This window comes from Rhamphochromis sp. 'chilingali' (genome assembly GCF_963969265.1).
Source record: "Rhamphochromis sp. 'chilingali' genome assembly, chromosome: 10".
NCBI lineage: Eukaryota > Metazoa > Chordata > Actinopteri > Cichliformes > Cichlidae > Rhamphochromis > Rhamphochromis sp. 'chilingali'.
This window is the reverse complement of record NC_137937.1, coordinates 24,701,893-24,724,815: the sequence shown is the minus strand read 5'-3', so window position 1 is coordinate 24,724,815 and position 22,923 is coordinate 24,701,893. Positions and strand designations below refer to the sequence as shown.

The 22,923-nt window shown below is 38.9% G+C and overlaps 2 protein-coding genes across 2 annotated transcripts; one reads left to right on the top strand and one right to left on the bottom strand.

The window, feature by feature from the left end:
* The first annotated feature begins 8,124 nt into the window (after nucleotides 1-8,124).
* mier3b (mesoderm induction early response 1, family member 3 b) lies at nucleotides 8,125-14,906 on the top strand. The gene is made up of 13 exons (XM_080893971.1): nucleotides 8,125-8,211; nucleotides 9,025-9,049; nucleotides 9,262-9,407; nucleotides 9,571-9,693; nucleotides 9,849-9,972; nucleotides 11,001-11,074; nucleotides 11,199-11,271; nucleotides 11,415-11,563; nucleotides 11,732-11,813; nucleotides 13,615-13,709; nucleotides 13,802-13,929; nucleotides 14,040-14,194; nucleotides 14,286-14,906. Exons 1-13 carry the CDS (start codon nucleotides 8,203-8,205, stop codon nucleotides 14,759-14,761), a joined length of 1,659 nt encoding a protein of 552 aa, XP_080750097.1. The 5' UTR covers nucleotides 8,125-8,202; the 3' UTR covers nucleotides 14,762-14,906.
* Nucleotides 14,907-14,934: 28 nt separating this feature from the next.
* On the bottom strand, nucleotides 14,935-22,341 carry elac1 (elaC ribonuclease Z 1). Its single transcript, XM_080893972.1, has 5 exons — nucleotides 22,105-22,341; nucleotides 21,548-21,754; nucleotides 20,352-20,410; nucleotides 19,244-19,454; nucleotides 14,935-19,068 (listed from the first exon to the last, which is right to left on the bottom strand). Exons 1-5 carry the CDS (start codon nucleotides 22,259-22,261, stop codon nucleotides 18,590-18,592), a joined length of 1,113 nt encoding a protein of 370 aa, XP_080750098.1. The 5' UTR covers nucleotides 22,262-22,341; the 3' UTR covers nucleotides 14,935-18,589.
* Nucleotides 22,342-22,923: the final 582 nt, after the last annotated feature.

Genomic DNA, 22,923 nt, shown 5'->3' with positions numbered 1-22,923 from the left:
CTCTCTCTCTGCGACTGTGTGTTTCCTGGGTGAGAGAGCGCCTTTTCGTTGTTGTAGTTGTTGTGCTAAGCTAACAGGCAGAATGCTACAAGCATAGCTCTAAAGAATGTAGCATCATGGGCAGTGTAGTCCGTGTTGCAGGGAGAATGGACTGCCATACACGTTATGGGTCTGTGAGCGCGAGGAGGGAGAAAAAGGGGAGTGGAAAGGTACGAGTTGTCATCGAGGAAAAACGGGAGCTGGAAGCATGTAAATATAATAATAACCACTGCAGCCAAGAAGAGTGCCTGACGAGCCCAGCAGTAAGTAAGCTATTAAGACTCGACTGTACACCGTGTTCGTGTTTTCCTCCGAAAACAATAAGTTCTGTTGGAGCAGTCTTTCAACGCCTGTCTCTCGCAAGAAAAGTTGACCCACACAACAAAGTAAAGCTATTTTTCGGCTACGAGCCGACAGGGACCCCGCCGTATTAGTCAGAGGTCCCTTTACTACAGTTTGGAGTCGCGGACCTTCAGTAATAGTAATAAATCACACAGCAATAGTACATTCACGTTGTTGTAAAAAGCACGATAATATATTAAGTAATCCAAAGTATTCAGAATACATTACTGTCATTGAGTAACGTAACGGAATACGTTACAGAATACATTTTGGGGCATGAATTCTGTATTCTGTAATGGAATACATTTTAAAGATAACCTTCCCAACACTGTTTACAATATCTAGCTTTTATTAAATAATTATCTGAATCTTACAACCAAAGTTTTTATCTGATGTACAACATATAGAAATCATACATACAAGACTGTACATCACTGTCACAACAGCGTTTGTTTTCATTCAAAGACTTTATGGTTTTTCCTATAATACCTGGTGGACCGGTCTCTAGTCAAAATGCCCGGGCTGATTTTTTGTCCCAGTCCAGCCCTGTCAGTGTTCATGTATGGCTTCTTCAGTTTTTACCGGCATTTGTGGAAGGCACAGGGAACTGTGTCCAAAGAGTGCGATTTCATGCAGTGATTTCCATGGCCGAATCATGCCTGTTTTTCATGCAGTGCTATTAGAACAACCATCCAGTATTAATTTTCTGTCCTGTTCTTGTCTCCACATTCACTGAAATGTTTGATATTATGTACTTTATGATGAGCTATCCAAAGCCTGTGCAATTTTATGCTGAGGATGATAATTCTGTCCCAGTTTGCAGATTGTTTTGTTTTGCTTCATTTGCAAGAAGGTGAACCAATGCTCATCTTTGCTTCTGAGAAAAACTTTTTTTTGGTACCCAGTAATGTTTCTGACTTGTTATGAATAAAATATGTGTTTCATAAATTTGCAAATTACTGTATTCGTTTTTTAATTGTAGGGTCTTTACCTTATAATATAAAGTACCTCGATGGTGATTTGTCTCCCTATACGGTAATTAAAATTGAATTGAACTGAATTTGCATTTTACACAGCATCCCATTTGGGATTGTAATCTGTGTACAATTAAAGGTATTGCATGCGCTGCATTTTCTACCTTTCATTAGTTTCAGTATGCAAAAAGAATATTGTTATTCTCATACAGTACGTTGCAAAAGTCTCGAGCCGAATAATTCAATAACAAAAGTTAAAAACAACACCTAACACAGTAGATGAACCAGTTTTGTGCCCACAAATAACACACACACACATTTTATCTTTAGGTACTTCAGGGCCTGAAAACACATAATTAGTTCCTATTTTCTTTGTTTAATCTATGAAAAATACCAAAGATAACTGTATTTTTATACTGTGTTTTTGGATCAATAATTATGAACATAGAAAAGTACCATCTAGAAAGTGTGTAATTGGCAACAGCTTCATTTCTCAACATGACATTAACCCCAAACACACTCCCAATGTGGTAAAAGCATACCTAGATAGAAAAACACACAATTGAGCACTGTCAGTCATGGATTGTCCTCCTCTCATAGCTCAGGCAACAAAATTATTGAACCATTGTTGCATCATCAAAACATCAACAAGCCAACATCCAAAGAAGAGCTTTGGATGTCCTTCAAGAAGGCTAGAAAACTATTCCTGAAGACTTTATAAAGAAATGCCCAAATAAAATGTTTGGGCTTTGTGAAAGAATAAAGGTGGTCAAACCAAATATTGACTGTAAAGCTTTTTAGAATTGTACAAACTTAAAGTTATATGCATGCATGTTTGCACGTATTTTCAATTTTCCTAGCAATATATAAATAAATGAGAGGTGGCTTGACACTTTTGCACAGTAGTGATTTAATGGTCTTCTTGACAAAATTGAGGAGTCTGTTCCTGTCCTGCTACATTTGCAAAGAAGCATGGTTATCTAACACATCATACTGCGTTAGATAACCATGCAAATTAGATTACAATTTTTTTTAGTGCTTTAGGGTACAGAATCAAAAAATAATAATACTAAAATTTTTCAAGACTAACAGTTCATTCAGTGCAACATCCTCCAGAATATGTGGTTGATGTTTTCAGATGGCCTGAAATATAATAGATAATTATGCGTTATTACAGTTACAATGTATTGAATAGCACATCAGTAGAGTGGGCATTTGCCGGGAAGCTGAAAAAACAGTGTAGGTTAGCGTCTGTGTTAATTAGCCACATCCGTTTTTACTCTGTAACAATGTACTGTGACCCTTTATCACCGCCTCCCCATAACCTACGTCAGAGGATAACTTGTTGACCTGACAGCTTCACTCATTGGGTAAGGGCCCACATCTTCCTGGCTACATTGTTGTTGTTTTAAAACTGGGCTTTCAAATAATTATGGCAATCATAAATTATCTACAGAGTAGAGAAGGAAGAAAGACATTTTACTCTGCTTTAATTATTTACTCTACTTAGTATGCACATCCAAACATGACCACCTGTGCAAAGAGAAACACAAAAAAGAAGAATCATCTGCCGGATACGATGACCTAAACCTTTTGGGGAGGTTATTCATTCATTTAAGATGTCAACTCAATGCAGTGTATGCATCAGTGGTTGTTTAACTTTTAGTGGTCTAAAGTAGCTTAGATAATTAGCAAATGTGGTGGCCTACAGAGAGATGGGTTTCTGAACTCTCCGAAAAAACAGTGACTCATCTGTTTGTAAAGTCCTCCAAACGAAGCCCACGCTGCCCTCTTCCTACGCCTTACTGGGGATTCTGTTTTGCAGACACAGAGGTGTTTACTTGCTACAATAAGTTTAAAACGCCCACCACTTGAAACTCACAAATCAGTGTTTATTAGTTAGATATTACGTCTGGTTTGCATCACAAGGTTAAGATGTGTTTATCCGAGTGTAGTCTTTGTATATATACTAACCACCTCCAATGAATACAAGGTTTTTGGTCAAACACAGCAACACCATTGCAATTCTGTGTCATCTAATTCAGTGCTGGCAACCATTACGAGCACAATCAAGCAGTTCGACCCTCTTCTACGTGTAATGTGGATTTTAATGTCACATCACTCCTGTGGAAACTCCACTTTTTTGTTTGTGCTCTGAATGGCCAAACGGGACAAGTGGAAACTGGAATATTAACTTTTTTAAATCCTTTTTTTGTTCTTGTTCTTTAAATCATACAGACACAAAACCCCTTCCCCAGCTTTTGACACAAAAAAATGTATTCACGTCCCCAGTCTAAGACAAATGTAGTGGTTGACATGGCAAAAGCGCACAGATAACTTTGTTATACTGCAGGAAGGCCCCTCACCTCTGCTCTGAATCTGACCCGACCAGGAAATAAGCCCCTTTATCTTTGACGTGCTGTGTACAAACATTTGAAGGCTTTAATAGCAAAAACTCAAGTTACAACTTTAAGAAACCTTGCTTACTGGCCTGTGAACCCAGTTCAAGAGCTTGAAATCCCTAAATAAATACAGAACCAACGACAACAATTGCCTGTTACCTTATAGATTGAAATCTGGATTCTCCAACATACACCACTCCTTGCCAAAACTGTCAGTTTGTTTTTATATGTGACTGCATGAACAAATAGGATAAGAGCTTTCACGACTCTTATCCCATTTCCCTCTTTTCCAAAAACAGGAAAAGAGGGAAGATTGTGTGGGGAGCTCAGTTTTGTGAACAAACTCCTATATATTGTATGATCAGGCTACCCCCTGTTGGCCTGTACAGTACATTTTATATTGTTTTAGTATTTCCTAAAAGTAATTCTCTGGTATGCAGAACTCTTGCCTTAAAGAGGTAGTTCACATTTTATGTCATACAGAAATAATTACAACAGCAATTCAAACAAAATTCACACTCTAGTATTTAGGCGAGCAGACACGCCCAATACAACCTGCCGAAGTGAATTGAAATTTTGAGGTGAAATTGTTTGAACTTGGGAAAGGTTGTTAAGGCCAGATGGACTGGTCTGAGTATTTCAGTATCTGAACCCCAACAACTCTAGGGTTTACAGAGAAGAGTCTGAAAAATAAAATACCCAGTGAGTGGGTGAAAATGCCTTGTTGATACCAGAAATGTGGAGAAAATGGCTTGTCTACTTACAGCCGATAGGAAGGCAACCGTCAATCGAATAATCACACCTCAATCACTGGCATAGATGAATTGCAGCAGAAAGCCACAACAGCAGTCCGTCCTGAACAGGAAACTGAGGCTACAGTTCAAACAGACTCACCAAATTTGGACAACAGAAGGCTTAAAAAACATTGTCTGGTCTGATGAGTCTTGATTTCTGATCCAGCCTTGCTGATCATGTCCCTCTCTTTATGACCACAGCCTAATGTTCAGATGACTGTTTTCAGCAAGATAATCTACCATGTCACAAAGATCAAATAATCTTAAAGTTGTTTCTTGAACCTGTCACTGAGTTCATCTTAGTCAGATTGTCTCCACAGTCACTTGATCTCAAACCTATAGAGCACATTTGGCATGTAGCGGTGCAGAAGATCCATATCACGGTATGCAGCTAATAAATCTGCAGCGACTATTTGGCCAAAAATCTCAAGAGAAATGATTCCAGCACCTTCTTGAATCTGTAGTACTAAGGCAGCTTTAAAAGAAAAGGTGGGCGCAACACAGTGTTAGCAAAGTGTTGTTAATAAAGTGTCTTGTAAGTGTAACCAGTGTCAGTGCTGGGCATTGTACAGCCTGGAGGCCACATCCAGCCCATTGGTAGTCTCTTACCAGCCCACGTGATGTAAAAGGGAAATTAGCATTTAACCTCCTAAGACCCGAACTCTTCCACGGCATGCATTTTTAATTTCTCTTTGATATTTGGGCTGATTGGGCCCGATGAATGTAAAAACAAATAATTACCAGATTTTTTTTACCTTATTTTTGTTTTTAAGAAAAATAAGAGCCACATATGAGGATATTCGTTTAAAGTTTTGATAGAACGGTAGCAGTATAATGTCCTCGTACGTGGATATCAGGCCCTTGTAGAGCAAAATTGAGTATTTTGGTCTAAATAACCCAAAATGTGATGTTCACATATGTGGACGCCAGGTCCTAGGAGGTTAAACATAAATACACTATAACTATTAAATCACTGATCCAAATTGTTGAATTCAGGTTTTTCAGTTAATGCCATGGTCTCTGGTTTATGAAATCAAGCACCTAGGCATGCAGACTGAAGCTGCAAAAGGGTGAAAAGGGTGGGCTGACATCATATTCAACCCCATGGTTTAAAAATGGAATACATCATGCAGTTTGTCCCATTTTAGCCCCCAAACACTCCATAATGATCCCCATAAGAAAATGATTTACTGGTTTTTGTGATTTTGTGGGAAATCATTATACAAATGTATTGCTTTTGTTTTAAAGTTGCCGGCTATTATTTTTTAAATTTACATACAAGCAAATGCAGCGTCATGTTTGAGAGATGTGAGTTTGCCAGCGCCGAAAGATGCCAGCTCACACTAAACAAAGAAAGACCAATGCAGAATGTGGACTTTTTAACAAGACTTGGACTTGTAAGAATGCCTTTACTCAAATCAGAGGCAAAACCGCATGCTTAGTTTGTGGAGAGCTGATTGTGTGTGTAACGATTACAATCACATTCTCCATTATGAAAGTAAGCACACACCGACAAGCTCTTGACTGATGCAGAGTGCGGACAGACATCTGAACCTTTGCTAGCAAAGCTGCAAAAGCAGCAAGGACTTTTTACCAAGCTTTACACATCCAGGGATGGAACTTTCAAGACCAGTTTTGTGATTTCCCACAAAATTGTAAGTTTATCAAAGAATGTTTGGTGGCACTTAACTTTAAAGAAAAAGCAGACAGTTTAGTCTGTTTTCTCCTTGGCTCCAGATGAGAGCTCTGATGTTCACCACACACCTCAGTTACTCATCTTTGTACATGTGGTAACGAAAGAGTCTGAGATTACAGAGGAGCTGGCAGCAATGCACTCAGTGAAACAGACTCTGATAGTAAGTGAATTGTTCATGGAGGTTGAAAATGGACAAACCGGTATCGCAGCCAATGGCTGTCCAAATCTGACAGGGAAAAATTTCAGACTTTTGAAGTGGATGCAAGAGAAAGAGACATGAAATGACAGCAGAACTGAAACTGGAGGTGTTGTGTGACTCAGTGCTAAATATTAACCATGTTGTTGATGTGGTAACAAAAATAGTTACCTTTACCACAAGCACTTTTGATTCACTTCTGGCAGATCACTCTCAAATAGAAGAACTTTCCACACATGGTCAGAGACATGCTCAGAAGATGTTGGTTCTCTTTGGATCTATCTTCATATGAGAACAAACAATACAGATCCTCTCTCAGCGGTGAGCATGTGTACACTGTCTTTAAAATTCCCGTCCAAGCAAAACAGAAATAGCACTTTGGATAAAGTTAAAAGTCTCTGAAATTTTGCAAAAGTATGCACATTTCATTCACAATTGTTTTGGGGGATGTTGATTAAATAACAATAAAATGCTGGGAGACTTCAACGCTCATGTGGGCAACAGCAATGAGACCTGGAGGGGTGTGATTGAGAGGAACGGCCTCCCGGATCTGAACCCAAGCGGTGTTTTTTGGTTGGACTTATGTGCAAACCGCAGTTTGTCCATAACAAACAGCCTTATGTTGAACATAAGGTTGTCCATAAGTGCACGTGACACCAGGACACCCTAGGCTGCAGGTCAATGATCGACTGGGAATGCCTTGGTGTTCCCTCGGACAAGCTGGAGGAGAGGGAGGTCTGGGCTTCACTGCTTAGGCTGCTGCTCCCGTGACCTGGTCCCAGATAAGCGGAAGAAGATGGATGGATGGATAAAATGCTGCTACTATTTATTTCACATTTTCATTGCCTAATTGTAACGTCTAATTTACTCTTACCAGTAGGTATTTATAAAGAAAGAAAAAGAGCTATAACAGAGATAAAATAATTATTGAGCAGAATTAAGTTGAGCTTCTCATGAGAAAGTTAAATATATACCAACAGTACAATATATCAACATATAAAAAAAGATTAAAAACATACTTAAACTGTAATTATTGCTATGTTTATCTCTAAAATAATTAGTATGGTGCTTTATAAGAGTATTATTTTTCAAATAGAAATACAACAAATTGCTCTTTGAAGAGTTTGAGGAATGTGCAGACCAAGGAGTTTGATTGGTAAGGGATCAAAATTCAAGTAAAATAATTTTATGATAAATAAACGGTCAACTTAATAAAAAATGTTTATCTATAGCTAAATTGTGCATTATTTTTATTTAAGAAGACAGGTGTGTTAACAGCAATATTACAGTAGCATACACATTACTGTCCTAATATCCAGTGTTACAGCTGGAAAACCTTAACTGATTTCTATTTGAATTCCGCATTGGACTGTTCTTTCAGAAATACAGCGGAAAAACAAGACGGTGTTGACAACACAGTAGTTTAGATGCCATAGCTTCGATAAATACGGTAAGGAGAACAGGAAATCAGCTGGGATGTGCCGGGAATGTTCCAGTAAACCGTCTTTGTGTAAGGCACCGGCCAACGCCATGACACCGATATGTTGTAGGTAGAATGTGTATCGGCAATTTGACTTGTAATCTCAGTTTTTCACATTTTTATACCGTAAATTACCCGTTTATTAGTAATTACCGTTAGTCTGACCAGTAGATGGTTTGAACGGCGTCACGACTCAAGCAGTCACCTGGATCTCTGATTGGCTCAGAGCGCTGATCCGGGTACTGCGCTAGAAGGAGCCCATTAGCTAAAGGTACCAATATGGCGGAGGTAAGAGGGAAAACAGGGGAGAAGCAATCGATGTTAAATCGACATTTTTAAAATTTGTGTGCTGTATTTTTCATTTTTACGCAATCGATTGAAGAAACAATGCTTTTTGCCTTGTGTGTAGCGTGTTTCGTCTCATAATTGTTGTTTTTATTTCTCTTAAATATGCTTAAATGTCTGGACTGATCCTTCACTACGAGGCCTCTGCGCCTTCGCTCTCAGCTGCTTCGGTGAAGCGGCTGTGTAAATTCATACGTAAATTTAACGTTAGCTTGCTGGTTCAAGTAAATTGCAGACCATATAATCTTTATGGTGAATGGAAAAATATTTTTTGATGTTCAGGCTGGAGTAGCGGCACCTACGTTTAAAAGGTTGCTCGACTTTATCGATTGCAGTACCGCGCAAACGAAATTAGTGTTTACATTTTTCGGTGGACAGCGTTAACATTTGGATTTGGAAATAGCTTTCCGGCTAGCTAAGCAGTACTGGATCTGCAATGACATATACAACCGATTATACGAGGTTTTTTTTATTCAGTCCTCTGGGGAAATTTTTTATTCCAGCGTTTAAAAAAACGTATCTTTCCCTGAGTGTGCAGCTCGGCTAGCGTTGTATTAGCCACCTATATCGGGTAACATTAGCGACAATTGCAGTTTTCCTGCCCGGCTATTTCCTTGGGTCATATTACACACAACGTAAAAATATTTTATTGGTCATCCTGTTTTAATATTTGAGGTTAAAGCCCCCGAGTAATTTATTTTAATTCTAATTTTCTGTCTTGCTCCAATTTATGGTATTTTTTCCCTTCTTTTCCAGGCTTCCCTAGGGAGTTCAAGTCCAGGTAATACAATTTACTTTTACAATTTACTAATCTATATTAAGGTGTACTTTCAAAACTCTATTTTTACTTTTCACAAATAATAGTAAACAGAAATATCGAGATGAATTTCTGAAAATGTTATGAGTTTGTAATAAAGTAAGGTTTTGCTTATTGCACGATAACAATTTGGTATTTATAATTCTTTTATTTTTCTTTCCATTTTTCTCGTTCAGTTGGCTCTTTATCATCAGAGGACCATGACTTTGATCCAACAGCAGAAATGTTAGTTCATGAGTATGATGATGAGAGGACTCTGGAGGAGGAAGAGTCTCTGGAAGGCGGAACAAATTTCAGATCTGAAATTGCAGATCTGGAAAAGGTATTATAATAAATCAGTAAATCCATATGCCATTCCAAATGTCATATGATAGGTGCAGTGTATAAATTTGTCCAACTTGACCATCTTGTACTTCGTACATGAAAACGGTATAACCCTGTGAAATGGAATTGATACTATTTACCATTCATTTTTCTTTTAACAGGAAGGGAACATGCCTTTAGAGGAACTGTTGGCCATTTATCGCTATGAGGCCTCAGCAGGCTCCAGTATAGACAGCTCCTCTGGAGACCTGACTGATGAGCTCCCCGACATGACTTTGGATAAGGTAAGGAGTTGCTGTTATTTGGTAGTTATACAGTTGCTAAGTAGATTTGTGAGAAGCAATTGGCAATAAATATAGCGTTAATTTGTAAAACAATGCTATATTTGTAACTTATGGTTTTTGTATGGTGTACAATTTATATTCCTTTTACTCACTAGGAGGAAATAGCTAAAGACCTTCTGTCTGGAGATTATGAGGAGGAGACCCAGTCCTCAGCTGATGATCTGACTCCTTCAGTTACCTCCCATGAGGCCACTGATTTCTTCCCAAGAACACTTAGATGTAAGTGATAGATTACTACTTTTAAATTAAAAGTATTTTATGTTTGCAACTGTCAGAATTAAATCTTTTTTAGTGTGTGCAATACAGTGATTAATGTGCTCATTATTTTTTTTATATTAATATTATGAGAATACTGAGAATACTAAGATGTGTAGTTTGCTAAATTTCAAATTTAGATTTTGGTTGTGAATGCTAAATGTAGTAGCAGTTCCCTTCTTTTTGTCACAGATATTTGGTGCAGCTGACTAGTTTTTAATTATTTTAAAACCTAGTGTGTAATATGTCACACAATAAAACGGTAATTTGACTGTGGATCTTGGTGTTATAAAGGAGGGTCACTTACTGTTGTGCACTGTGAAATATTCACTTCTCCCACTTAGCTGTTGATGAAAAAGTTACTGTTAAGGTTATAAAATTCGACAAGGCTCGTTGTCTAACAAAACATTTAGATAAAGATGTGTTAAGTCTGCAGCTAATGCAGTTATTTGTGTAAGTTAAGCTTAGCTTATCTGTCTCTGACTGCTGTTCTCAAGTCCATTTAAGACTAAATTTAATTTTTAGCATGTCCAAATAGAGCCAGAATCAAAAAAAGTACAAATAGGTTGGATTAGAAAAGTAACTCAAATAAAACCATAATTATAACACTGTAAAATAAAGACAAACAGCTGGGATTTGTTATGCAGTTTGCATAACAAAAATGAATCATTAGCTCAGTCATTTTACTGGAAAAATATTTTTGTCATAAATTTGTTTTTGCAGCTGTGTTACTCAGCCAACTTACCGTGGGTTTGTGGTTTGAAACAGTGTTGGTTCTTTACACATAACTTTACCTAAATTCTTTGGAAAGCTTCAAGTATGTTTGAGGAGATCTTACAACCTTTAGCAGAAAAACTGGAAAAAAAATCTTTTGGGTAAAACATCCGGCTTTGGCATTAAGCAGCTGCCATTTAAATTCAGGGTGTGCTAAAGTATTTAAGATTTACTAATTGTTAAACATTTTTTTTCTTTCTTTTAAAAAAACCCCCCAGCAAACGCTATTTCTGACGGTGATAAAGAGTCAGAGTGTGATGAAGATGGCCCATGCCCAGAGGACTCGAGAAAGGTAAATGATTTGTTTCATTTGGAAACATGGATATAGGATATAGTTTACTCGCCGTTTCATGTTTGTTTCATGTTAAGTCAGGTTGCTTTTGAATTCAGACATGCCCTCTTATGCTTTGTAATAGGAAATAATGGTGGGATTGGAATACCAAGCAGAAGTTCCTTCTTGCCTCTGTCACTACAAAGATGAGGAGAAAGGTGAATACTACTTCTTTTGCTTTCATCACACGTTCCTAATCTATTCTTTAATGTGGCTGCTTACAGTGTTGTTAACCATTCAATTAAGAATAGGTGATGTACACCTGGTGATTAATTTTAACATCATGTATTTGGTTGTATAGCATATGAAGATGAAGATGAGTTACTGTGGAGTCCAGGTGTATTATCAGAAAACAAGGTTAGAAGTTTCCTGTGTGAAGTATTGTCACGGACGACAGATGAAAAGACGGGGTGTGACAAACCAGGAATGCATGTGCGAGACAATGAGCAGGTCAGTCATGTCTTACTCAGTCCTTTACGTGGTTTGATAAAATGATGAATGTGTTATTAGCAGTGCACCTCAAGAAAGGTATTTTCTCTGACATTCATATCTGTTTAATTGTTTCTGATCAATTTTGGCAAATGCTATAATTTTTACTCTTTCATTCTTTCAATGTAGGCTTTACGTGAGCTTGTAAAATGCAACTACAACACCCGCGAAGCACTAGAAAGATATTGCAACCATGTAAAGTCCTCAAAAGGTAAGCAAGTGATTTCTCATAGGAAATGTCATTGTGATTCGTTTGCACCTCAAGACACTCAAAATGCTTCACATGTAGATTTCACTTTCATTCAAAGTCATTATTGTACATGGGGCCCCCCCTTTTCAGTAATTAGACAAATGAGAATTGATGAACAGTTTCTTGATCATGTGAGGTCGAGCTGATTGCAAGTATTGGACTTGATGGCTGTTCACTGACATCAAAATATGAGAGATGTTAATGCAAATGTAGGATGCCATCATTAGGCTGAAAAACCAAAATAAACCTTTGGGACTAGACAAATTAGATGTCTTTGAAAAAGGAAAACATTGCCGCTCAGCAACACCAAAAGACTACATAAGACAACTAAAGCTTGGATTATAATCTGTTGCGGACACTGACAGCTGGAGGCCTGATGCCTGAGTTCTCGTTCCTGTTATACTTCTTTAAAATCAACTTGAAGTCCGCTGCTTGAGCGCATGCATGGTTGTATTGTCTCAGCAGACAAGTCTGCGCGGTCACAAAAAACAGGTAGGCATGCAAACTCTCACGTTTACTGTCTGATGACGACATTTACAAACCACTAGTTTCACTGAATAATAAGAACGCCTGATTAGGCCTGCCAAGGAATCCTCTAAAGGAGCAGTTTCTTCTGCCTAAAAACATTTAGACAGATGAAACCAAGATGAACTTGTACCATAATGATTGGAAGTGAAAAGTATGGGGAAGGAGAGAAACGACTACCAAATCATGTGTTAAACATGAGGCAATGTTATGGCATGTGTTTATTGATTATGGAGACTGCAACAAGATTTTCTCAAGGCAAAGAAATGGGATATTCTTCACTTGCCAAGCCAGTGACCTGATCTTAAACCAGCGGAGTATCCCTTAAGGACCCATTGTGGTCACTACATTGTGTATTTTTGCCTTCAGTCTGGCCAAGCCACCCGTTTGGGGTTACAAAAAGTGAGAGCTGAAGAACGAGTCGAAATAATGTCAATGTGTGACGCAGGACTGAGGATGTAACTGGAGATGGAAGAACCCGATATACAGTATTGGTACCGGTCCAATCTTGACCTAAATTACTGGATCGGATATCAGGGAGAAATAAAAAAAAAAAAAAAAAAATGAATTAAACATCACAAAAGCACCTCACAAAACTTTTGACATGGCATACACCAGCTCGCGACCATAGCACGTTGGAGCAGTATGTGTCACCTGATAGAGCGGCTGTTGTGTGCGAGACCTGTCGGCGGTCTGGAGTGACTTCACACTAAAAAGCATCGGGAGCCTCGCTACATGCTGCCAAACCGGCATTTCATCTCTGAGTAGGCTATCCCAGTGTATTTTTTATTTATTTTTTGTTATTGTTATCATGCGATCTCTAGTCTAGTGTGTGTTACAATTCGCAAGGTAGCCGCTGTGAGTGTTACGGGCCCTTAACATTTGCTGAAGATGGAGCTGAAGGCAGAAGATCCACAAACAAATAGAAATTGAACACGGCTCCAATGAAAGCATCGCGACAGAAATCAATACATTTGGTATTGTCCACGGGTGCTAGATCTGAGGCAAATTTAAACATTTGTTAAAAATTATTAGTTTGTCCAATTACTTTTGAACCTTTGGAATATGGGAGACTATATAAAAATGCCTGTTATTCCTAAATGGTTGATACTAAGTTTGGAATAATGGACCATTCAGTTGGGATGAATTTTATTGGTGGGACATGTCTTGGTTTCGACATGGCCTGTGGTTACCTTTGCACACCCATTGTTAAAATGGATTCATGGTTTCATTGCAGAAAAATCACCTCCATGGTCTGAAGAGGAATGCAAGAACTTTGAACATGCTCTTCAGATGTATGACAAGAACTTTCACCTCATTCAGAAACACAAAGTAAGTGTGAATTTATGGTTCCCTTTACAAGTGTATGCAAATAAAAATGTATACAAAGTTTTGTAAACTCTGTCCCCCTCCTCTCCTCTCAGGTCACAACAAGAACAGTAGCAGAATGTGTGGCATTTTATTACATGTGGAAAAAGTCAGAGCGCTTTGACTTCTTTGTGCAGCAGAATCGGTTCGGGAAGAAAAAGTTCAGCAACTATCCTGGAGTAACGTAAGTGAAATGAAACGGAGTGTCTGTCTTTATTGCTTTGCTTCAATAAAATGGAAAAAAGTTCACATAATATGGAAGAAACAAACCCAGTGACATTTCTTTGTTTCTAGTGACCTGATGGACAGGCTGGTGGATGAAGCGGAGGGGTTAGCTGTGGACAGTTCCTCCTCCGTGTGTTCAGGTGCTGGTGGTGGTGGAAGGCTGGAAACAACCACAGAACAGCAGCTTAGCCTGCTCAACTCCATCACTGCCAGCGACCTCACGGGTTAGTTACAGACCTTAGTTGTGCAGCGATGGTTTAAAAAAATAAAAATAAATGACTACTTCTTGTTGTTAACTGTTTTGTGTCTTTGCAGCTTTGAGCAACACTGTAGCCACAGTATGCAGTCCTGCAGAGGTTAGCTGCCTGGACTCCTACAGCTTTCCTCCACTGGACAGTCTCCATCGAGGTTCCCTGAACCACGAGGAATCCCTTGGGTTCCCTGCAAATGGTGCAGAACCTGACTGCCTCAATATGCTTGAGGCTGGCTTCTACCACTCAGATCTGGGCCAGCTGGGAGGCGTGTGCGTCAACAAGGACTGTGAGCGGCCCTCCAAGAGACTCAAGATGGCGCTGCCTGACTCCTTTATCAATGACGTATCCGTGGGTAACCTCGGAGTGGACTTTGATGCACGACGGACGACGACGCATCACCACCGAATCACCGGCGCCAAAATGGCAGTATCTGTCACAGACTTTGGGAGCTTGGCTGGGAGCGGTGAGCCCAACGGGTTTCTGGGAGCACATGCACGGCACCACACACAGCACACTGCAGCACTTCAGTCAGAGTGATCTTCCTCATCTTCTTCCCTGTTCTTCCCTTTTAAGATCCCTTTTTTTCCTGCTTGTACATAAGACTGACCTCACTGGAAAATTCAATTTGTTTAAATTCTATTATATATATATATATATCTATATATATGTATATGACTATACTTTGTTTTCATTTTTTGTGTAATATGACATCAGTGATGTCTATCATATAGAACTAAAATCTTGATTTCTCTCAAGAGTTTATATAGCCATTTATTTTATTTTTGTTTTGCGGTCTTGAGATGTGTAACGTCCATGTACAGCAGGGCCCAGGGGCTGCAGTAGGAGAGATGTGTCTCTTCCTCCTCCACATCTACACCCACCATCTTCAGAGCTTCAGTACCTTATCCTGCCATTCTTCTAGCTGCCAAAAACTTAGTTTCCCCAGCTCTGGTGTTAGCATTTAGTTGCCTGTATTTGTTGTTTAAGGTGGTACTATTTTTTTTTTCTTTTTTTTGTTTACAGGTACTTTCCAGTAACCCAACTTGTGCAAATGGTTTTTATATGATTTGAATCTACCTGGATACATAACTGTACGAAGAGCAACACTAGCATGGAGATTAGCTTGGAAACCAGGAAGTGTCGTGGCTTAAGCTGCTAAGGCCATCTTGTTTGGGTTTCTTCTCTTTATGTTCTCTTGTGCTTTGTAGTCTGTCTGCTTATTTACCTTTGTTCAAAGTGGCCAATACTGGAGTTTTTTTTTTTTTTTTTTTCCTTTTAATAATGCCCATGTAGTCAAACCCAAATGAATGGCCTTGTTTTTTTTTGTTTTTTTTTGTTGTTGTTGTTTGTTTTGTTTTTTTCTTTACATTTTAAAATAGGTGATTGAAAAATACCGGCGCAAATTAATATACTGGGAGTCACCTTGTTTTACTGTTGAGTATATAAATATATTTTTAAAATCCTGCTACTTGCTAGAATATCAACGAACCATAACAGCAATATTGCAATGCAAAGATTTCTGGTTGGGTTAATAGCCATTTAAACCTCGACACAGTAAAGTATGTATTTATTGCATATACTTTTCTCATTCTAAAGTTTTATTTCACCCTTTCAGTTCATGCTTTCACTCACGCTACGCTTAGGCAAGTTAAGCTGTGTGTGTGTCCTAATTAAGTGGATATGTTCCTAAATCAAGTAGCGCCTTTTTTTTTCTTTTTTTTTCCCCCCTAACCTGCTAGCAGTATTATTATTATTATTATTATTATTAATTTTTTTTTTTTTTTTAAAGCTTCTCTGAGTTTGTATTGAACCTCTGCCTAGCCTGTACTGCCTAGTTATGCCTTTTTGAAATCCGGTTGACAATATTTTGGAGCCTAGTAGCAGAAATGGAGCTGTTTTTCGCTTGACTGAAGTTCATAATTGTGAGTTGTAAAACGTTTAGCAGGTCAGTGTCAGTTGATTGGATGCAGTAGTAGTGTTTACTTAATTTATCTATGCATTGTGCTATGACTATTTAGTTTGTTTCAGGGGTACATCATGTTTGTTGTGTCCATTCATGCCTAATAATCCTTAAGTTTAATCAAGCAGTTCAGTTTCAACGGCCAGCGTCAGAGAGGATAATCACATCTGTGTTTCATGTAAATAATTAGCAAATAGCCTTTAAAAAGTCTATTAACTGACCTCTTACACTTGTGAATCTGTGTTGATAAAAAGGTTTTACTTTGATTCCTTGTCAGAAAGGCAATAATTTGTAGATATGTACAGATATTTTGGGTTTTGCATTTTACTGGTTGACTTGGTGTTTTCATTTCTTTTCTCTCCTTGGAAAGTCACCCAGACACCAGGACACAGCTGAAACCACGCATGCCAGCTGTGCCCTGTTTCAAGTGTACCACTGAAAACGGCTTTACCCGAAGACGTATTGATATTACTCAATGTTGCAATTTTTGCATTCAAAACATGCAGCCATGTGTAAAAGACACTCATGTTTCTTTCCTTAAGAGTTTTTACATGTTGTCGTCGTCTATATTTGTCTCGATGGTAACGGGATGGCTGCTGCTGTAAGTGTGTGGAGAGCTAGTTTCTCTTTTAATGCAATGTGCATAATGCAGTAGGTCCTCCAAGCTCTTCTAGCTTTAGCAGTCCAGTGATATTTATTTCACCTGTGGTTTGTACAAAGACTCAGAAAAACTGTCAGAATGTAAAGGCCATTAAGTAGTAGAAGTAGGTTTTTCACCACCCTGTGAACTCTCGAAAATGTGATATTTTATTGATATCTCTGGTATGAGACTTGTGTGTGCAAGCAAGCACTAAACAAATTTATTTTATATTTTGTATTGTGTTTTGAAGTTTAAAAAAGAAAAAAATATAGCAGTTGTGGTTTTGAAGAAGGAAACAAAGTCCTTTGATGAAAATAAAAACACCTTTGTGAATAAAAACCTACAAAACTTAAAAATGTATATCCAGAAATATAGACAATCAAAAACTTCACTATGAGAAATGTTCAAGAAGCTATCTTTATTGTTTATAAAAATTGTACATAAACATTGAGTTTTTTTTGTTTTTTTTTTTTCTTTTGTTAAACATTATTTTGTATTTTATGTTGTACTTTAATACCTTGTGTACAGATCCAGAAATAAAGCTCTGGAAAAGGTTCGAAGATTACTGCTGCATCTTTATCATTACGTTTATTCTTTACATGAGAGCGGCAGTTTAACAAAACTTGAGGCTTAAATTCCTCGTGATATTAAAAAAGAAAGTTTTAGTCATTAGTTTTTGGACCAAGTATTATTTACAGCCCCCCCAAAACCATTCTTTAAACTGACAAAATCTCAGCTCAAGTTCTGCTTACCTGCCTGTTCCATCTGAACCAGCCTAAAATCCTTACAACCACAGGTTGGTAGGGAAAATGTATTGCCTGATTGGTTAGCAAGTGGTTGCTGATTGTTGCTGGGTGAAATTGGTCACAAACCACGTGTTATACCAAAATAAAACTTTGCACTTACTTTGGTCTCTATCAGATTGCTTCAGGTGCCCACAGTTTGCATGGAAGACAGCAACATGTCTGCAAACACTTGTCAACTATTAAGTAGTAAATGAAAACATTTGTCTACAAAATAAAAGCTGTCCAATCAACACAAAGGTGCAACCTTTACTTTGTAGGCAAAGCACTAAAAAGTACTATTCCTAGTCACACTAGGGAAAACTGGCTAGAGATTGAATAATGAACAACATTATTGGGACTGCGTGCAATAAACTTGCTGTCTTTTTCTTTTAAAATTGTTCCTTCCTTGATATAAGATCAGGTTTGCAACCACTCACTGCCTGATTGTAATTCATTGATTAATTAACTGTTAAAAATCTGCAAAATAGCTACAGAAATTCTCAACAGCTACTTATATTCAGCCAGAACCTTACAGAGACATTCCTCCACAACCAGTGATATAGTTGCTGGAGGACAGTGATTTAACTGCAACGTGACATTGGCACTCAGCAATTTTGCTTTTAGGAACCAGAATATAAGACTTGAATAAAGAAAATTAATCAAGCCTGAGATGAAGCATATTGGCCACTGCAAAAACTGCCATTGCCAAGCTCAGGTTCAGAGCCAACATGTATTACAGGTAATAAAATTCCCTAAAATAGAAAAATAGTTAATGATAATATAGATTATCAACGTAGATTGCAAACAAGAGGACCTTGAGCTTGACTTTTTTGTCAGTTCACTAATTTGTCTTTTAATAAAATAAAAACAAGTTAGACAAAGAGCAGACAATTTCACCTTACATCATAAAATATACAGACAATTCCTCTGCTTTTAGCCAAAAACACTACCAGCTTTATACTCACTAAACCAGCTGCTTATTATCTTGATCTTCTGAGAGAGATCTGTAGAGTGAGAAAGTCCTCTGCCAGAATCACATCTACCCCAGTGTCCTGCAAAGCCTCTTCAGCCTGTCTCTTTAACTCTGAAACATGGTCTTCATCTCCTTCCTTCACCATGGCGCTGGGTTTGTACCGCTGACTGAAGTGATTTAGCACCAGCCTCCGTGCACAGCAAGCCCGTGCTACTGCCGCTGCCATCTCAGGTGTGCTGTGCCCATGGTCCACTGCTTTCTCTCGGTGCTCGTTCCCAAGGGTGGCCTCATGAACCAGAATGTCCGCTCCACTGCACAACCTCTGCGGCCCTTCCCCAAGCACCGAGCTACAGTCCCCTAAAATGCAGACTTTCCTCCCAGGAATAGCTTCTTCTAGCACCTCACTAGGCTGCACCACACGCCCGCTTTCAAGAGTTACTGACTCCCCAGCTTTGAGGCGCCCATAGAGAGGGCCTGGTTTCAGGCCTGTAGGATACAAAATGAGACCAGCTGCAAGGGTTGCTTTTCTGAAATTGTTTCTTGCATTAATAAATAATTGGTGACGACAGTTATTTCCATCTACTTTATATGCAGGGAATTTATATTTTTAATATTACACAAATAATGAAGAGATATTAAAAGAACAGAAAATGCCTCTCACCTAGTTCCTTCAGCAGTTCTGTTTTCAACCTTCCAGGTCGATCTCGCTCCTGAATGCAAAAACCAAAGGAAGGGATGCGGTGAAACAACCTGAAGGCTTTGACCGCAAACTTCTGGTCTTCAAAGAGAAGATAAGTGTCACTGGAGACATCCAAGGAGATTGTTCTGCCTGGTTGCTCCTGAGGATGGAGAGGACCGCACTCTGCTGCCATCTGGGGAGACAAGAGAGGTGCTAGTATTCGTCAGAAAAAAACAGCATACAAGTGGACAAAATACAAAATGTAAATGCTCAGGTGGAAACTGCCATAACTGGTGAGCTGAGGAGATATGCTCAAACATGTACCAGCGCAAGTCAAAGGAGGCATATCAGCAACAATTTGCACACTGATGTCTTTTAAATAAACAACTAAACTATCATGCACAGTAATAAAAAAAAAACAAACAGAAAAAAGCTACAATTTAAAGATGACCCTAAACACATCACACACAGGGAAGTGATCATGTAAAGAGGAAAGCTGTGAAGATGCACTTTCTCTGGAGGAAGAGTATGACTGTCCTGCATGACAGAAAATCATATATATTTTTATAAAAACATAAATGAAATGATGAACCCACAAAAAGAGAATTTTTTTTAATCTTTTTGGCAAACATAGACTTTTTCATACCTCTTCAAAGTCTTTTTTAGGGCTAAGATCAACTTTTAAAGTAAAAGTTGGAATTAGGTTTAGATTGAGGGTTTAGCACACAGTTAAACCTAGGGGTAAGAATCTTAAGATGGTATTACTGTCAGTGAATGTCCTCACAAATATAACACTTACACTCTGTCAGATCAACACGATTGGTGTAGCTAGTGGTGTATTTAAGTCTGTATTAAAATGTTGTGATGAGCAGTACTGAAAGCTGCACTGAGGTCTAGCAGGACAAGGACAAAGACAAGACCACTGATAGAGGCCATAAGATCACTAGGAACTTTCACTACATCTTTATCATTTTCTAAATAGAAAATATGAATTCCAGATTTCATCATTTAGTAAAAACAGGGACTGACAGCAGGGAGAGGTGATATTCTACAACACAGGAACATCAAAACAACAAAATCAACGACTTACCTCTGGGTTAAGTTTTCCTTCTTCTGGGCTCTGGTCAGGTGTGGGCTCCAATTCATGCACTAAAAACCAAGAGAAAAGATGTGAACTATTATATCTTTAACCAGGATATAACTTAGGTATAACTTGAATTATTTGATCAGTGTTCATCAAGCAGCATATCTGAGCCATCTACTAGGTTTCTTAAAGATTCTTTTTTAAAATGATGCAGCTGCATTAAAAAAAAACAGCAGCAAATTATAAATAGCCCAGGGAACAAGATTCAGACTCAGAGAAACTAGTAAACAGAGCATCCACAACAAGCTACACCGTCTGCTTGTTCTTAAACCCCTGTATTGAATGCTTTCAATCTTGTATCAATACACCAATCAGGTATAACATTATGACCACGTGCAAGGGAAGTCAATAACACTGACTAACCCATCATGCCACATGGTAATCAGCGGGATATATTAAGGAACAGCTGAACATTTTGTCTTCAAAGTTGATGTGTTAATCGCAGGAGAAATGGGCAAGTGTAAGGATTTGAGTGAGTTTGGGAGCCAAACTGTGATGGCTAGATGACTAGGTCAGACCATCTCCAAAACTGTAGCTCCAGTGGAGCGTTCCTGGTCTGCATTTGTCAGTTTCTATTAAAAGTGCTCCAAGTAAGGAACAGTGGTGAACCAGCATATGGGTCATGGGTGGTCAAGGCTCACTGATGCACGTGGGGAGCAAAGGCTGTGTATAGGGCCAACAATAGGAATCTGAGCATCAGAACTGGACCACCGAAGTTGGCCTGGTGTGATGAATCATATGTTCTTTGACATCATGTGGATGGCTGGGGGGGTGTATGAAAAAACCTGGGAAACACCCATATAGCTTCTGTATTGAGCTTCCAGTTCATGGAAATGGTATTCCCTGCTGGCTGTGGCCTCTTTTAGCAGGATAATATGCACTGCACACTTGATGTGTTGACTTGGTTTCCAAATTCTTCAGATCTCAATCCAATTGAATCTGATCCATGGATGCCCACTTCGCAAGTTACGGACTTAAACGATCTGTTACTAACACCTTGACGCCACCACAGCACACCTTCAGTGGTCTAGGGGAGTCTGTGCCACGATGGGTCAGGGCTGTTTTGGCAGCAGAACCGGGGCAAACGTCAGGCAGGTGGTCATAATGTTGGGCCTGATCAATTTATCAGGCCTTGGACCTGCCTGCGTAAGGGAAGAGCAGCTGTGATCCAGTGATGCCAAGAGTGACTCTGAGAAAGTGTCTGAGACCCCGTGGCCCATAGATGTCCACACAGTTCAGGTCCTGCTGAGATTCAGGGCTGGTGTTGAGACTCACAGTGCAGAGGAGACCAGGTAAACCGAACAGGTGATCTCCATGCAAGTGGGAGATGAAAACCTTGGTGATTCGCCCTGTGTGAAAAGCACATCACATTTTTACACCTTCATATCAAGTCGGGCATTTTGCTGTAAACTGAATTAAACTATATGCACTTAAAACAGGTTCATGTCAAGATGGAGATGAGGAATTTTTTTTTCTTTTCCTAAACAACACTGTGCACTGTTTTGTCTGTTTCATATTTATGAGCACTTATAAAAGGAAGTCTTAATTAGCCTACAAACAAATGATTTGGGGTATGGAAAGGCATGAACAGATTTGTTTCAATGACAGGAAGTTTATTCAGGGGAAAACTTTTTTTTATTTTTCCAGAAATATTTAAAGGACAGACAGACTGTGTGTGTGAGGATCTGAAGTGGCACACCGGCTCTGAGCTGGCTCTTCATTAGCTGGATCTGGGTTCCCTCTCCGCAGTCAAACAGCCAGCACTCCCCGTCCGTCCGCAGCACCAGAGCCGAGGCACCGCGGTGAGGGGACGGGTACGCCGAGCCCGTCCCGAGGAAAGTCAAATCCATGGTCATCCTCCCGGAGTTACAGAAAACTGTTTTTTACTATCTGCCACACAGTAGCAAGCATGCCATGTCAATGAAAATACTGTCGCCCGCTGATGACGTAGGATGCGTGACGTGTCCGGTTAGGTACGATTGGTCGTAATTTTAAGATCACATATCAAAGACGATGTTATATTCCCTCTGTATCCTATTGGGGAAACTGCGGGGAGAAATTGAACTGGGTAAAAATATGACCTCTTCCACAAAATTTCTTAATTCTTATTAAGTTAAAAAAGTTTCTTTTATCCAACCAAACACTTCCTTCTGAAATATAAAGCTTATGTAGATATCTCCTACTCTTTCTGTAAGCTTATCCGTGGACATGTATTCATTTTTTTTATTTTTTGAAAATGTACCCATTCACAGAACCTTCGGAAAGACATTGCTGCTCTGATCTATTAATGTCCAACCTGATTTTCTGCTGTTTGTTTGTTTTTGTTTTGATTTTGGTTGGAATCACAGAGCTCAATGTGAAAGACTCATCTGTTGTATTTTTTATCAGTCTGATTTTGTTTCATGCAAAATTGCTATATCTATAAAAGCAAAACAATGAATGGGAAACCGCTTTTTGACCTCTTTGTAAAGGGTCTGTCCGGTAAATGGTGCAGAGAGTGTTCAGTGTCCTCCTTTCC